At 36.9% G+C, this 15547-nt stretch overlaps 1 protein-coding gene across 1 annotated transcript in view; it reads right to left on the bottom strand.

The window, feature by feature from the left end:
* Positions 1-15547, bottom strand: part of LOC123524985 (muscle, skeletal receptor tyrosine protein kinase-like) — a 92206-nt gene that overhangs the window by 15828 nt on the left and 60831 nt on the right. The window contains exons 7-8 of the mRNA XM_045303646.2: positions 2561-2745; positions 306-554 (exon numbers count right to left, since the gene is read on the bottom strand). Of these exons, the coding sequence (XP_045159581.2) occupies positions 306-554; positions 2561-2745 (434 nt within the window). The remainder of the gene's footprint in view (positions 1-305; positions 555-2560; positions 2746-15547) is intronic.

Raw genomic sequence — 15547 nt, 5'->3', positions numbered from 1 at the left:
AGACATACTTCTGTCATATATTCTCCCCATTGAGCTCACAAGATATACTTCTGTGATACATTCTCCCCACAGAGCTCACAAGACATTCTTCTGTCATACATTCTGTCCAAAGAACACAAAAGACACTCTTCTGAGATACATCCTCGCCTTTGAGTTTACAAGACATGTTTTTGTGATACATCCTCCCCAAAGAGCTTTCAAGACATACTTCTGTGATAAATCCTCCCCAAAGAGCTTACACGACACACTTCTGTGATAAGAAAATAATCATGTGCATAGTTAGTCTGGCTATTAGCAATACTGACCACAAGCTGGTATGTCACACATTTCCCAACGCTCCCCAGGAACATTTGAATCAATATAGCACCATGGTCCTTCCTCTTCTGCCCCAGGGTTGCGACAGTAATTTTCAGAGTCCCTGAGTTCTTCGTACACATCTGGTGGCCGTTTATGCTTCTGTGGATAGTTTAGAGACCACTGCTGGCAGGGTTTGCCAGACTTTGTCATATTTACAGTACCATTGTACCACCTTCCCTGATCTACATAACAGTGAGCTGAAAAGAAGAACAATCTAGGTAATAAAGAACTGACAAGCAGGACAGACATCTATGTAACAGAGAACTGGACAAAACCTCACTTGAGAGAGAAGGGAGGCAAATCAACATAATTGTTACCTAAATCAAAAACCGCTTACTTGAGAGTTGTGCAACAATACACAAAGCATTTAGCTGAACAAAACTTAATGTAAAATAACTGATGTTAAAGGAAACTTACTGTATAGCAAAAACAAGATAACAGGGAATGGAGCAAAATCAATGTGACATGAAGTGGAGCTAAGAGTGAAGCAAACATCAATGTAAAAGTAGGTGGAGCAAAAAAAGGTAACAGTAAGTGATGCACTCAATTGATGTAACTATTAGTGCAGCAAACATCTGGGTAACAGGAAACAGAGAAAAAAAGTAGAAAAAAATCAATATAACAGTTTATCAAGTAAGTTTTAGTGGAGCAAAATCAAGGCAACAGGAAGTAGAGCAAAATCAATGTAATAGTGAGTGGTTAATAATTACCAATTACCTAAATAACACTGAGTTAATAAATAGATGTATTATCTACTGAATCAAAACCAACAGTCAGTTTTTAGGCTTATCTGATATTTGAGGAAAAGCATTGCAAGTTTTATCTTGCCAATATTTATATTTTGATAGAACACAAGTCATGCCAATCATAAAACACTCAGTAAAATGCATGCTTTTCCCTCCAGAAATTGAAGGACTTTCACTCATTTTATACTCCAAGAAACATTGCTGTTAATCAAGTTCCCGCATTTGATCAAAAATACCATGAATACATGACACAATTTGCCGTGAATTCATCTTATACTAAAAATCAGAAGGTGTGCATATATAACAAGTTTATTTGAAGATTTGTGCTCCTGGTACTCTCTGGCATATAAACTTGTACCCACTGGGCTTTGATATCCCTTATAACATCTGCCTGGGGACATTACAAATAAGAAAGGGTCATGGATGATCAATCAAAATGTATGAACAGTTAGACACACTTTACAGATTTAAGAATAGATAAAAAGGGCAAAATTTATACATATCCCCCTACCCAAACACAAACTCTCCAATCCAAGCCAAATTGTAAGGGGCTCAATAGAATTCAAATGTTTTAAAAGCCATTTAATCTAGAAGCGCAACGCATGAAACAGACCATAAAATGAACAAAATGCGCAAAACATTCCTGCTTAACACAGTGTTATTTTCTGAAACAGAATATAGAACATTAATTAAAAAGATGACTGTTTCAGTAGATGGAAAAACTGACAAAAACATTTTTTTAAGGCAACATGAAAGATAACATCCATAATGACATCAAAAGAAAATATTTTGTGATCTATCAAAGTTATGTGCATCATGCAAAACATATGCTCCTAAATATTATTGTGTGACATATATTTTGAATTTTTGTAGTTTTTCATGTTAAGATAAACTAGTAACTCCCTAAACTATGCATGCAGCTTGTGTAAAAATCAACCATTATTTGATTCATGCAGTTTGTATATTTACAAAACAATCTAATGTAGTGTACAGAAAATACTGCCAACTTGCATGATATATCTAAAGGGCCAAATTATAAGGCTCAGTTTAGAGCCAAGAACATATACAAAGATATAATGCCGCCTTATACAGACAGGTCTGTCTTAAAGTAAAGAAAACAATTACATCATTTAAAGCCAACTTGAAATATGCCAGACTAGTAACTTGATTTTACAGGATGTAAGTGTGCTGAAAATAACCAATTTACATGTCTCAGAGTAAAACAAAATAATGGGCACTTTCAGCTGAAAATTCAGGGGTGGGAAGACCTGTTGTCTCCCAACTATAAATAAGTGACCAATCACAGTCTTGGTAAATTAATTTTGCGCTGCATATTCTGCACAACCATTACAAGCTGGAAACCAGTCAACCTTGCCCTCAAAGTAGTGTTAGTAGAGTTCAGTTCTTCGGTGACGAAGGTATGCAAAGCATAATAAATAGCTACCAGGCTCACTTACAAGTGACTTCTGTTTGATCCCTGTCAAAAAGGTTAGCATCAGTACACGGCTGTCCTTCCGCCTCCAACTCCCACTTGGATGGTAATGTGTTATCGCATGTGGGCAGCTTCACATGGATGTTACTGTTCTGTATAACTGGCCACTGCACATAACACAACAGGTCCTGAACTGCTGTACAACTCTCCCTGAAATACATACATACCTCATGCATAATAAATGTGTGTTCATTTGTTGGAGCTTATACAATATGTTACTAAACATATAACAAACTCAAGAGGAAAATTGACTCTAACCTTTAGCATGCTAGATAAATTGTCGTCTGCTGGAAATGTCGTCTGCTAAAATTGTAAAGTTCATTCAATTCGCTCCAAAATTGGAAGAAATATTGTCAGAGTAGCAAACAGCTTGAAACCTGATCAGACGCCGATTTAATCGGCGTCTGATCTGGTTCCAAGCTGTTTGCAAAGGCTGTTAAATTCGCCTGCAGCAGGCTAAGGGTTAAATAGCAGGGATAACAAAATGTACACAAGGCTAACTTTCATAACACCCAACTTTTATTGAATAGCGGTTTTTGCATGTTTTCTACAAAAAATACAGGTTAAGTTACCTGAAAAACATTTTCATAGTTTTTTGGTCTGAAGAATATATTACGGACATAGGTAGGAACATGTACTATCTTTTAGTCCTTTCTAAATGCTAATGCCCTTTCACTGAATTTACATCTTATACAGAACTTAACTACATCAATGTAGAGGTAAACATTCTGTGAGAGGTCTGTCAAAAACTCAATTCCAAATCCCTGTTTTTTTTTCATACCTTATGTTTTTCTAGACTTCAAACTATTGTTTTGGAACATAACACGGACTGTTTGATATCTATTTTCTGGTATTGGCAGGTGTCAAGACAGGAGCAGATGGAGCGGGATTCATGTAGCTAAATGTTTTCATTACAAGATTGTTATCAAGACAACAGGTGCTTCTTTAACAGTCTAAACACTTTAAAACATCAGGCAAACATCATAACTGCATTATCTCAAAAAAAACCTTTAAAGATTCCAAGAGAATTTGATCTTAATAAATTTCATTAAATGATACTGCCTGAGGCAATCAAGGCACCCACTGCAGGTCTTGCACTCAATGCTGCATGTCTCAGTGTTACTTAAATGTCTATCAGTTAGCAATATATAACAAAATATGCATTAAACTTTTTTTCAAGAAGATTTTGTATTATAATCTACAACGATCTTCAATGGTATTTGAAAAGTTCAAATGATAAAAAAACTGCAAGAATGCACCTGTTGCATTCACCTAAATAAATGAAATGGAAATTGAATCTATAGAGAGTGCGGACCCTAGCAGTAATAAAACCAGCTTAGAAACATATGCTTTATTCATAAACAATTTCTTGGATGATTTCTATTATTTTATTCCAATCATAAAGGTGTCAAACAGACTGATATATTGCCTGTATCTCCACAACATGAGGCTGAACACTGAGAGTGTAAAAGACTGATAGATCTAGACCAGTAGACAGATGTAACTGCAGTAGGTATTGGCACTGATGCTCTCCAGCGGTGATCCAAAGAATGCTTTCACAGATTCTGGAGTGATTTCTAGGCATGCTGTCTGGTCAATTTTCTACTAGTGTTTCATTAGTACAAGGGCTGTTTTCACACCATAATGAGACAAACATGCATTGTAAATATTCTTTTGAAATGAAGCAAGTACAGTTTTATAATGCCTAGTATTTTTTCCCAGGAAATAATGCTAAATTTGACATACAATTTTCTCTCAAAAGTAATGAGAGTTGTTTGCAAAACACATATGCCCCTATGATAAAGTAAAAACAATAGGCACAAGTCTTCTATACTTGTTACATGAAAATCCTTTCATCTTCAATGTCTAGGTTACCTTGACCTTTGACCTACTTACTCCAAAAAATAGGGGTAATCTTGTGACCACAGGCAATCTTCCAATGAAGTTTGATGACTGTACACCAAACTGTTCTCTCCTTATTCAGTTGGTTTCACTTTCAAGGTCATTGTGATACTAGAATTTGACCTACAGACTCCAAAATATTTCGGGCCATCAGTTGATCACAGGCAATCATCCTATTAAGTTTGACAACTGTAGGTCAAAGCATTCTTTACCTATTGAGCAGAAACTGTTTTCAGTCTCATGGTCACGGAAACCTTAACCTTTGACCAACTCACCTTTAACAAAATATGGGTCATCTGTCAACCAAAGGCAATCATCCTGTAAAATCTGAGACTGTAGGCCAAACCCTGCTTTACTTATTGAGCAAAAACTATTTTCAGTCTCAAGATCACCATGATCTTGACCTTTGCCTTACCTGCCCCAAAAGCAATAGAGGTAATCTACAGACCACAGCAATCATCATATGAAGTTTGAAGACTGTAGGCCATAGCATTTTTCAGTTACTTAACAGAAAGCGTTTTCGGTTTCGATGACAATGTGACCTTGATCTTTGACCTTTGACCTACTGACCCCAAAAACAAGAAGTTCATCTACAGACAACAGGCAATCATCTAATGAAATTGTGAAAGCAAGCATTCTCCTGCTGTTGATCAGAAACCAAAAGTTCTACAGACTGGCCATTCAAGAGATAGACAGACAATGTGCAAACAATATACCCCCTCTTTTTTGAATGGGAGAAGGGTGATGCATATTTATAATTCTTAATAAAGTCCATTTTAATTTCCAGGTATGCCATTTTCCAATGTTTTGTTATGAAAACGCTTGCATTTAGGAGTATTTCTGGACTTACATATTTATTTTCCACAAAACTGCTGATACTGCCTAACACTATTTATATATAGAAGTATTAATGGCCTTTTGAGATACCTGAACCAAATGTTCCCAGGTTCTCAACCAGTTCAAACTAATTCTCTGTAAAAATGCGGGATAACTTCCCCACATCAGTATAAGCTGAAGCACGAGTCACTTCAGAACTTCCCCAATATCAGTAAATGATAAAGCATGATTCACTTCCGAAATTTGTTAGTGTGAGCTTAAACCTAACAAACAAGAGTGCCGCCAAGTGGGGCAATATACGCCCGAAGGGTTACACCAGAGGATGGGAGCAAAATTTAAAGAACTTGACTGTTGAAGCCCAAAGGACAGATACAACAAAAAGAAGAAATTCCAAAAAAAATTCTAAGTCCACACAAGAGATCACAGAGTGATCTTGGCGCCCACCAATGTGCCATTTTTGAGTGTTCCAAATTTCAAGACTTACTGACTAGCTCAAGGTCAAATTTCATTTCCGTACACAACACTTTGCATGTGGTCCAAATTCGAAAGCTGTAGCTTGAGAAATGTGAAAGTAGGTCACAAGATCAATTTCAAGGACGAAATGTGAAAGTAGGTCACTAGGTCAAAATCAAGGTCAAATTACGCTTCAGAACACAAATTTATGCATGTGGTCCAAATTTAAAGCCTGTACCTTCAAAAATGTGGAAGTAGGTCACTAGGTCAATGTCAAGGTCAAAGTTTGTTTCGGTACACAATCCTATGCATGTGGTCTAAATTTGAAGCCTGTAGCTACAGAAATGTGAAAGTAGGTCACTAGGTCAATCTTAAGGTCAAAGTTCATTTCAGTACACAAAACTATGCATGTGGTCCAAATTTGAAGGCTGTAGCTCGAGAAATGAGAAAGTAGGTTACCAGGTCAAAATCAAGGTCAAATTTTATTTCGGAACACGAAACTATGCATGTGGTCCAAATTTGAAGCCTGTACCTTCAAAAATGTGGAAGTAGGTCACTAGGTCAATGTCAAGGTCAAAGTTTGTTTCGGTACACAATCCTATGCATGTGGTCTAAATTTGAAGCCTGTAGCTACAGAAATGTGAAAGTAGGTCACTAGGTCAATCTTAAGGTCAAAGTTCATTTCAGTACACAAAACTATGCATGTGGTCCAAATTTGAAGGCTGTAGCTCGAGAAATGTGAAAGTAGGTCACCAGGTCAAAATCAAGGTCAAATTTTATTTTCGGAACACAGAACTATGCATGTGTTCTAAATTTGAAGCCTGTACCTTCAAAAATGTGAAAGTAGGTCACTAGGTCAATGTAAAGGTCAAAGTTTGTTTCTGTACACAAAACTATGCATGTGGTCCAAATTTGAAGGCTGTAGCTTGAGAAATGTGAAAGTAGGTCAGTAGGTCAAAATCAAGGTCAAATTCCAATTCAGAACACAAAACTATGCATGTGGTCCAAATTTGAAGCCTGTACCTTCAAAAATGTGAAAGTAGGTCACTAGGTCAAAGTCAAGGTCAAAGTTTTTTTCAGTGCACAAAACTATGCATGTGGTCCAAATTTGAAGGCTGTAGCTACAGAAATGTGAAAGTAGGTCACTAGGTCAAAATCAAGGTCAACTCATGTCAAGGTTCATCTTGCCACTCAAAACCATACATGTGGTCCAAATTTGAATGTTGTAGGTTATTGACAAGAAGATTTTAAAATCTTTTCCCTATATAAGTCTATATGAACCATGTGACCCCCCAGGGCGGGGCCATATTTGACCCTAGGGGGATAATTTGAACAAACTTGGTAGAGAACCACTAGATGATGCTACATTACAAATGCCAAAGCCCTAGGCTTTGTGGTTTGGACAAGAAGATTTTCAACGTTTTTCCCTATGTAAGTCTATGTAAACCATGTGACCCCCGGGGCGGAGCCATATTTGACCCTAGGGGGATAATTTGAACAATCTTAGTAGAAGACCACTAGATGATGTCATATACAAAATATCAAAGCCCTAGGCCCTATGGTTTTGAACAAGAGGTTTTTCAAAGTTTTTCCCTATATAAACCATGTGACCCCCGGGGCGGGGCCATATTAGACCCCAAGGAAATATTTTGAATCATCTTGGTAGAGGACCACTAGATGATGCTTCATACCAAATATCAAAGCCCTAGGCTCTGTGGTTTTGGACAAGAAGATTTTCAAAGTTTTTCCCTATATAAATCTATGTAAATTATAGAAATAAACAAAGGGCCATAACTTACTAAAAAATTGTTGAACCAGTCTGATTTTCAGGGGGACACAACTAGGGTACCAATACATCATTCTAACAAAGTTTGGTCAAAATCCCCCAGGTAGTTTCTGAGGAGATGCGATAACGAGAAATTGTTAACGGACGGAAGGACGGACGGACTGACGGACGGACGGACGGAAGGACGACGGACCACGGACGCAGAGTTATTTGAATAGCCCACCATCTGATGATGGTGGGCTAAAAAAAATTCTTACCAGGTAAAGTTATGTCAAAATACATCTAAAAATTGGATGTACCATCCATGCTGTATCACAAAAAAAGTGGTCTCGGTTTTTCCCTATGGCCAATAATAAAACAGTTTCAAAATAAGCTATTTATAGGAACAAAAATGAAGTAATACAAAACAAGAGGGCCATGAAGGCCCTGTATGGCTCACCTGACCTACAGACCTAAAGATCATTAAGATTAACATTCTGACCAAGTTTCATTAAGATATGGTCATAAATATGGCCTCTAAAGTGTTAACTAGCCATTCCTTTGATTTGACCCCGTGACCTAGTTTTTGACCGGACATGACCCAGATTCGAACTTGACCTAAAGATCATCAAGTTTAACATTCTGACTAAGTTTCATGAATATACAGTCATAAATGTGGCCTCTAGAGTGTTAACAAGGTTTTCCTTTGAAATGACCTAGTGACCAAGTTTTTGACCCCAACTGACCCAGATTTAAACTTGACCTAAAGATCATCAAGATTAACATTCTGACAAAGTTTCATTAAGATATGGTTATAAATGTGGCCTCTAAAGTGTTAACTAGCTTTTCCTTTGATTTGACCTGGTGACCTAGTTTTTGTTCCGACATGACCCACATTCAAACTTGCCCTAAAGATCATCAAGTTTAACATTCTGACTAAGTTTCATGAAGATACAGTCATAAATATGGCCTCTAGAGTGTTAACAAGCTTTTCCTTTGATCTGACCTAGTGACCTAGTTTTTGACCCCACCTGACCCAGATTTATACTTAACTTTAAGATCATCAAGATTAACATTCTGGCCAAGTTTCATTATGATATGGTCATAAATGTGGCCTCTACAGTGTAAACTAGCTTTTCCTTTGATTGACCTGGTGACCTAGTTTTTGATCCTACATGACCCAGATTCAAACTGGACCTTAAGATCATCAAGATTAACATTCTGGTCAAGTTTCATTAAGATTGGGCCAAAATTGTGACCTCTAGAGTGTTAACAAGTTTTTCCTTTGATTTGACCTGGTGACCTAGTTTTTGACCCCAGATGACCCAATATCGAACTCATCCAAGATTTTATTGAGGGTAACATTCTGACCAAGTTTCATTAAGATTGGGCCAAAAAAGTGACCTCTAGAGTGTTAAAAAGCTTTTCCTTTGATTTGACCTGATGACCTAGTTTTTGATCCCAGATGACCCAATATCGAACTCGTCCAAGATTTTATTGAGGGTAACATTCTGACCAAGTTTCATTAAGATTGGGCCAAAAATGTGACCTCTAGAGTGTTAACAGTCAAATTGTTGATGATGGACAGACGGACGGACGACGACGGACACAGGGCGATCACTAAAGCTCACCTTTGAGCACTTCGTGCTCAGGTGAGCTAAAAAAATTATTGTAAGAGAACAAACAAGAGGACCATGATGGTCCTGAATCGCTCACCTCTTCCCACATGACCCAGTTTTGAGTATGACATCATTTTTTCTATTATTTGACATAGTGACCTAGTTTTTGAGCTCATGTGACCCAGTTTTGAACTTGACCTAGATATTATCAAGATAAAAATTCTAACCAATTTTCATGAAGATCCATTGAAAAATATGGTCTCTAGAGAGGTCACAAGGTTTTTCTATTATTTGATCAATGGACCTAGTTTTCGAAGGTAAGTGACCCTGTTTTGAACTTTACCTAGATATCATCAAGGTGAACATTCTCACTAATTTTCATGAAGATCTCATGAAAAATATGGCCTCTAGAGAGGTCACAAGGTTTTTCTATTTTTATACCTATTGACCTAGTTTTTGACCGCACGTGACCCAGTTTTGAAACTGATCTAGATATCATCAAGCTGAACATTCAGATCAATTTTCATGAAGATCCATTGAAAAATATGGCCTCTAGAGAGGCCAAAAGATTTAAATAATTTTAGACCTACTGAACTAGTTTTTTTAGACCATGATGGTCCTGAATCGCTCACCTCTTCCCACATGACCCAGTTTTGAGTATGACATCGTTTTTTCTATTATTTGACATAGTGACCTAGTTTTTGAGCTCATGTGACCCAGTTTTGAACCTGACCTAGATATCATTAAGGTGAACATTCTGACCAATTTTTATGGAGATCCATTCACAAGTATGGCCTCTAGAGAGGTCACAAGGTTTTTCTATTTTTAGACCTACTGACCTAGTTTTTGATGGCACATGACCCTGTTTCGAACTTGAGCTAGATATCATCAAGATGAACATTCAGACAAATTTTCAAACAGATCCAATGAAAAATATGGCCTTTAGAGAGGTCACAAGATTTTTCTATTATTTGACCTACTGACCTAGTTTTTGATGGCACATGACCCACTTTAGAACTTGACCTAGATATCATCAAGATGAACATTCAGATTAACTTTCATACAGATCCCATGAAAAATATGGCCTCTAGAGAGGTCACAAGGTTTTTCTATTATTTGACCTACTGACCTAGTTTTTGATGGCACGTGACCCACTTTTGAACTTGATCTAGATATCATCAAGGTGAACGTTCTGACCAATTTTCATGAAGATGTCATGAAATATATGGCCTCTAGAGAGGTCACAAGGTTTTTCTATTTTTAGACCTACTGACCTAGTTTTGACAGCACGTGACCCAGTTTCGAACTTGACCTAGATATCATCAAGATGAACATTCAGACAAATTTTCATACAGATCCCATGAAAAATATGGCCTTTAGAGAGGTCACAAGGTTTTTCTATTATTTGACCTACTGACCTAGTTTTTGATGGCACGTGACCGAGTTTCAAACTTGACCTAGATATCATCAAGGTGAACGTTCTGACCAATTTTCATGAAGATCTTGTGAAATATATGGCCTCTAGAGAGGTCACAAGGTTTTTCTATTTTTAGACCTACTGACCTAGTTTTTGACCGCACGTGACCCAGTTTCGAACTTGACCTAGATATCATCAAGATGAACATTCTGACCAACTTTCATAAAGATCCCATGAAAAATGTGACCTCTAGAGTGGTCACAAGCAAAAGTTTACGGACGCACGCACGCATGGACGACGGACACCACGCGATCACAAAAGCTCACCTTGTCACTTTGTGACAGGTGAGCTAAAATGGGATCTGCCAAATAAAAACAAGAGCACTGCAATGCAGAGCAATATACACAAAGCAAAGTCATATATGACCTTTGACCCCTAAGTGTGACGTTGACCTTGAAGAGAGTCATCCAAAACATGCACTCTGCATGTCGCCTCAGTGTGGTGAACATTTGTGCCAAGTTTCTTTGAAATCCTTCAAGCAGTTCAAGAGTTACAGAGTGGACACAGGAAATCATATATGACCTTTCACTCCTAAGTGTGACCTTGACCTTGAAGCTAGTCATCCGAAACAAGCGCTCTGCATGTCGCCTCAGTGTGGTGAACATTTGTGCCAAGTTTCTTTGAAATCCTTCAAGCAGTTCAAGAGTTACAGAGCGGACACAGCAAAGTCATATATGACCTTTCACTCCTAAGTGTGACCTTGACCTTGAAGCTAGTCATCCGAAACAAGTGCTCTGCATGTCCTCTCAGTGTGGTGAACATTTGTGCCAAGTTTCTTTGAAATCCTTCAAGCAGTTCAGGAGTTACAGAGCGGACACGAAACACACTCATGACCTTTGACCCCTAAGTGAGACCTTGACCTTGAAGCTTGTCATCCGAAACAAGAGCTCTGCACGTCGTCTCCATGTGGTAAACATTTGTGTCAAGTTTCTTTGAAATCCTTCAAGGGGTTCAAGAGTTACAGAGCGGACACGAAATTGCTAACGGACTGATGGATGGGCAGACGGACACCGGTGTCATAACATAATACGTCCCTTCGGGCGTATAATAATAATATAATAAATGAATAAATTCTTTGCAATTATAATAGAGAACATTGTTTCCACTTGCAGAATCTGCTTGGTTGTCCTGTTTCATTTATATTGAGCTTCAACTGGGTGGCTATTTAAATGAAAATGAGGGAAATAAAATCTTTTTGTGCCAAATAAATATAGTAAACATTTGCCCCACAAAAGATTAAACAAAGCCTGGTGGGCTGTCTGTATATAATGCATTTAGAGTAATGAAACTAAAACTGAAAATAATGTGGTAGCATTCATGCTTTTTTCTCATAAAATTTAAGCATAACGTGTGTTAAGGATTTACCCATAATGCCATATATTTTCTTCAATTATTTCAGTATGTATTTCTTGTTTTATTGCATGATGCATGCTAGCAAAACCAAGATGTGTCACAATAGTTTTGTCTTCAGTGAAGTTTTAAAAACCCAAATATTGTGAAGTAATTCAATTTCAAAGACATTTCATTGGAATAAAATTCTGTAGTTTCTGCTAAGACAGCTAGCTATTTATCAAAGATAACAATTTGGATTTTTTTTTCATTTTAAAAATTGACGACTTTATAGAGGGTACTTGTTCATCAAAAATAATTCTTTCCTAGAATGAAGAGCAGATGCAATACTTTAAAGAGTGTTACATTTAGTCACAATGAAGTGAAAATGTTAGATATTGTGTTCAGGAAAGAAATTTCGACCTAAATACACATAAAACAAACAAATTTTCTCTTTTTTTTTTCATGTATGTCTTTTTCAATAGTTTTAACTAAATTTTACCCATTTTGTAGCCCCAATTACCAGTGAAAAATATCTAAATAATTCACTAAAGAAATTTCCTAAGAATTGAGTTTTTAAGGGCTATATAACAAAAATGAGTCCCACACATATAAATCATGGTTTCAAGGCACATGCACTGATTTCTGATCTAATTTACCAGGTAAGACTTCTGATGAATGTACTGAAATTAATTCTGGCAAAGGCCTTAGCCTCTAGCAACACTACTTGACATAATATTAATGATTCTATAATATATCAGAAGCAACTTTATTACTGAAGTCAATAAATTTGTAATGCTTGCAATATTTATAAATGAGCCATGCCATGAGAAAACCAACATAGTGGGTGTGCGACCAGCATGGATCCAGACCAGCCTGCGCATCTGCGCAGTCTGGTCAGGATCCATGCTGTTTGCTAACAGTTTCTCTAATTCCAATAGACTTTGAAAGCGAACAGCATGGATCCTGATCAGACTGCGCGGATGCGCAGGCTGGTCTGGATCCATGCTGGTCTCAAAGCCACTATGTTGGTTTTCTCATGGCGTGGCTCAAATATCATTTGAGATACCTGATGCAATGATAAATTAGAAAATAAAAAAAAAAGTCATTACAAAACCTTCCAGCTCTGGTTAGAATATACAGAGCAAATTAAATTATAACTGAATTTTAACTCTTTCAATTATACAAAAATTAACAAGAGATTTGTTTATCTCTTTGATATGTGAGTACATCATGTGAAATCTTTGAACTGTTTTGTAATAACAGAGCCATAATGAATTTCAACCTCAATCCCAATGGCAAATAGTACATTTTTCCCAAAAGTTAAAAGTTATTTTTTCTTACTTTTTCAGCCAAGATTTTTACCCATGAAAATTTATACATTTGATACATAAGGCAAATTGCTAACTTAAGTCCTTAAATTTATACTGAACTATCTTTAATGTAAATTTTTAATCAAAACTACAAATATAATGTAATCCCCAAGCTGGATATTTTACCAATCCCCCCAACATTATAAAGGTCCCTGCCCCATTCCCAAATCAGTGTAAAAAAAAAAACACTGCTTTCATCCAAAAGGAATTGTGGATTTGAAGTTCATGCATTTTATGGACTATCAAATAAAAATTTTACTGGTTTAATTTAGTTAGTACCTATTTTCCTGGATTGACACAGCAAACATAAGTACCCCATGCGTATACTAATGATCCCTCAGCTACGAAAATACAGCAAAGATCTTACTTAACCCTTACCCCGCTAAATTTCTAAAATGGACTGGCCCATCATTCAATTTGGGCAATACCATTTATTATTTAAAGGGGTGTTCACTGAAAATTTACTGACTGAATATCGAACAGTGCAGACCATGATCAGACTGCACGGATGTGCAGGCTGATCTTGGTCTGCACTGGTCGCAAAGGCAGAATCATCTGCCGGCAGCAGGCTAAAGGTTAATAAACAATTGCATTGCATAAATGCAGGTTATTCAAATAAACTTGTGGAATATCACATGAACAATTTTCAAGATCTCTTACATATAAATGACAACTTGTTACCCTAAAATGATCTACTGAGAACAGATCTAGAATTATCTTCCCATTTTTCACACAATTTTATTTATTTTCAGGCATCAGTTCATAAATCAATTGTAATATATCTTGGAAAATATATAATCTTAAAGTACAATCAGTTCTAAGCTTTAATATGTCTTTAACAGAAAACAGGAAATAGATTTATTGTTTATGAAGATAAGACTTCGATTTAGATAACTGGTTTCCTATCTCTAACCTTATGTTTAGTAACATTTAGTCTGCTAGCAAATGCAGCTACTGTAATATGCAGTGTATAGAATGATATTATAGCTGTCCTATCTAAAAATACTGTCAGAATTATCACAGAGTCTGCTCTGGGAACACTAACAATGTCAGGTGCCAAAAGATACATGAAACATTAAGCAGAAATCTTTACTTTTTAAAACAAAGACTGCATGACTGGATCAGAGTTTTTCCAGCCCTAAGACTTACCCTGTGTGGTGATCTAGATTACACCTTTGTGTTCTCTATTTCAGAGAATGTAGAAGAAAATGAAAGGCATTTTTAGGTTCTATAATTCAACATCACTTGAATGACGTCGATTAAACTTCTTGTGAAGGTCTTGTAAACAAGGTATTGGATCTTGTTCATAGCCCACCTGGTTAGCAAAGTACAACTGTTCAAACTAACAGTCTCAGATCAAATCCTGGGAAAACACAATTCCTTTCTGTGATTATACCAAACAGATAAAGCAAATGGAGACAGCCTTCAACCAATCTTACATGATGGGAAGATTGTAAATTACTTATATGGAACTGTCTTTTGCCTGTCTGACATGATGGGAAGGTTGAAAATTCCATCAGTCTGACATGATGGTAAGGTTGAAAATTACTTATGTGGAACAAGTTATCTGTCTTCCGCCAGTCTGACATGATGGAAAGGTTGAAAATTACTTTATGTGGAACAAGTTATCTGTCTTCCACCAGTCTGACATGATGGAAAGGTTGAAAATTACTTTATGTGGAACAAGTTATCTGTCTTCCACCAGTCTGACATGATGGGAAGGTTGAAAATTACTTATGTGGAACAAGTTATCTGTCTTCCACCAGTCTGACATGATGGAAAGGTTGAAAATTACTTATGTGGAACAAGTTAATATCTGTCTTCCGCCCATCTGACATACTCCGTCTGACATGCTGGGAAGGTTGAAAATTACTTATGTGGAACAAGTTATCTGTCTTCCGCCAGTCTGACATACTGGGAAGGTTGAAAATTACTTATGTGGAACAAGTTCATATCTTCCGCCCGTGTGACATGCTGGGAAGGTTGAAAATAACTTATGTGGAACAAGTTATCTGTCTTCCGCCAGTCTGACATACTGGGAAGGTTGAAAATTACTTATGTGGGACAAGTTAATATCTGTCTTCCGCCCGTCTGACATGCTGGGAAGGTTGAAAATTACTTATGTGGAACAAGTTATCTGTCTTCCGCCAGTCTGACATACTGGGAAGGTTGAAAATTACTTATGTGGAACAAGTTA

Source organism: Mercenaria mercenaria, chromosome 3 (assembly GCF_021730395.1).
Source record: "Mercenaria mercenaria strain notata chromosome 3, MADL_Memer_1, whole genome shotgun sequence".
Classification (NCBI taxonomy): Eukaryota; Metazoa; Mollusca; class Bivalvia; order Venerida; family Veneridae; genus Mercenaria; species Mercenaria mercenaria.
Note: the sequence above shows the minus strand (reverse complement) of the source record. Positions and strands in the feature narration are given on the sequence as shown.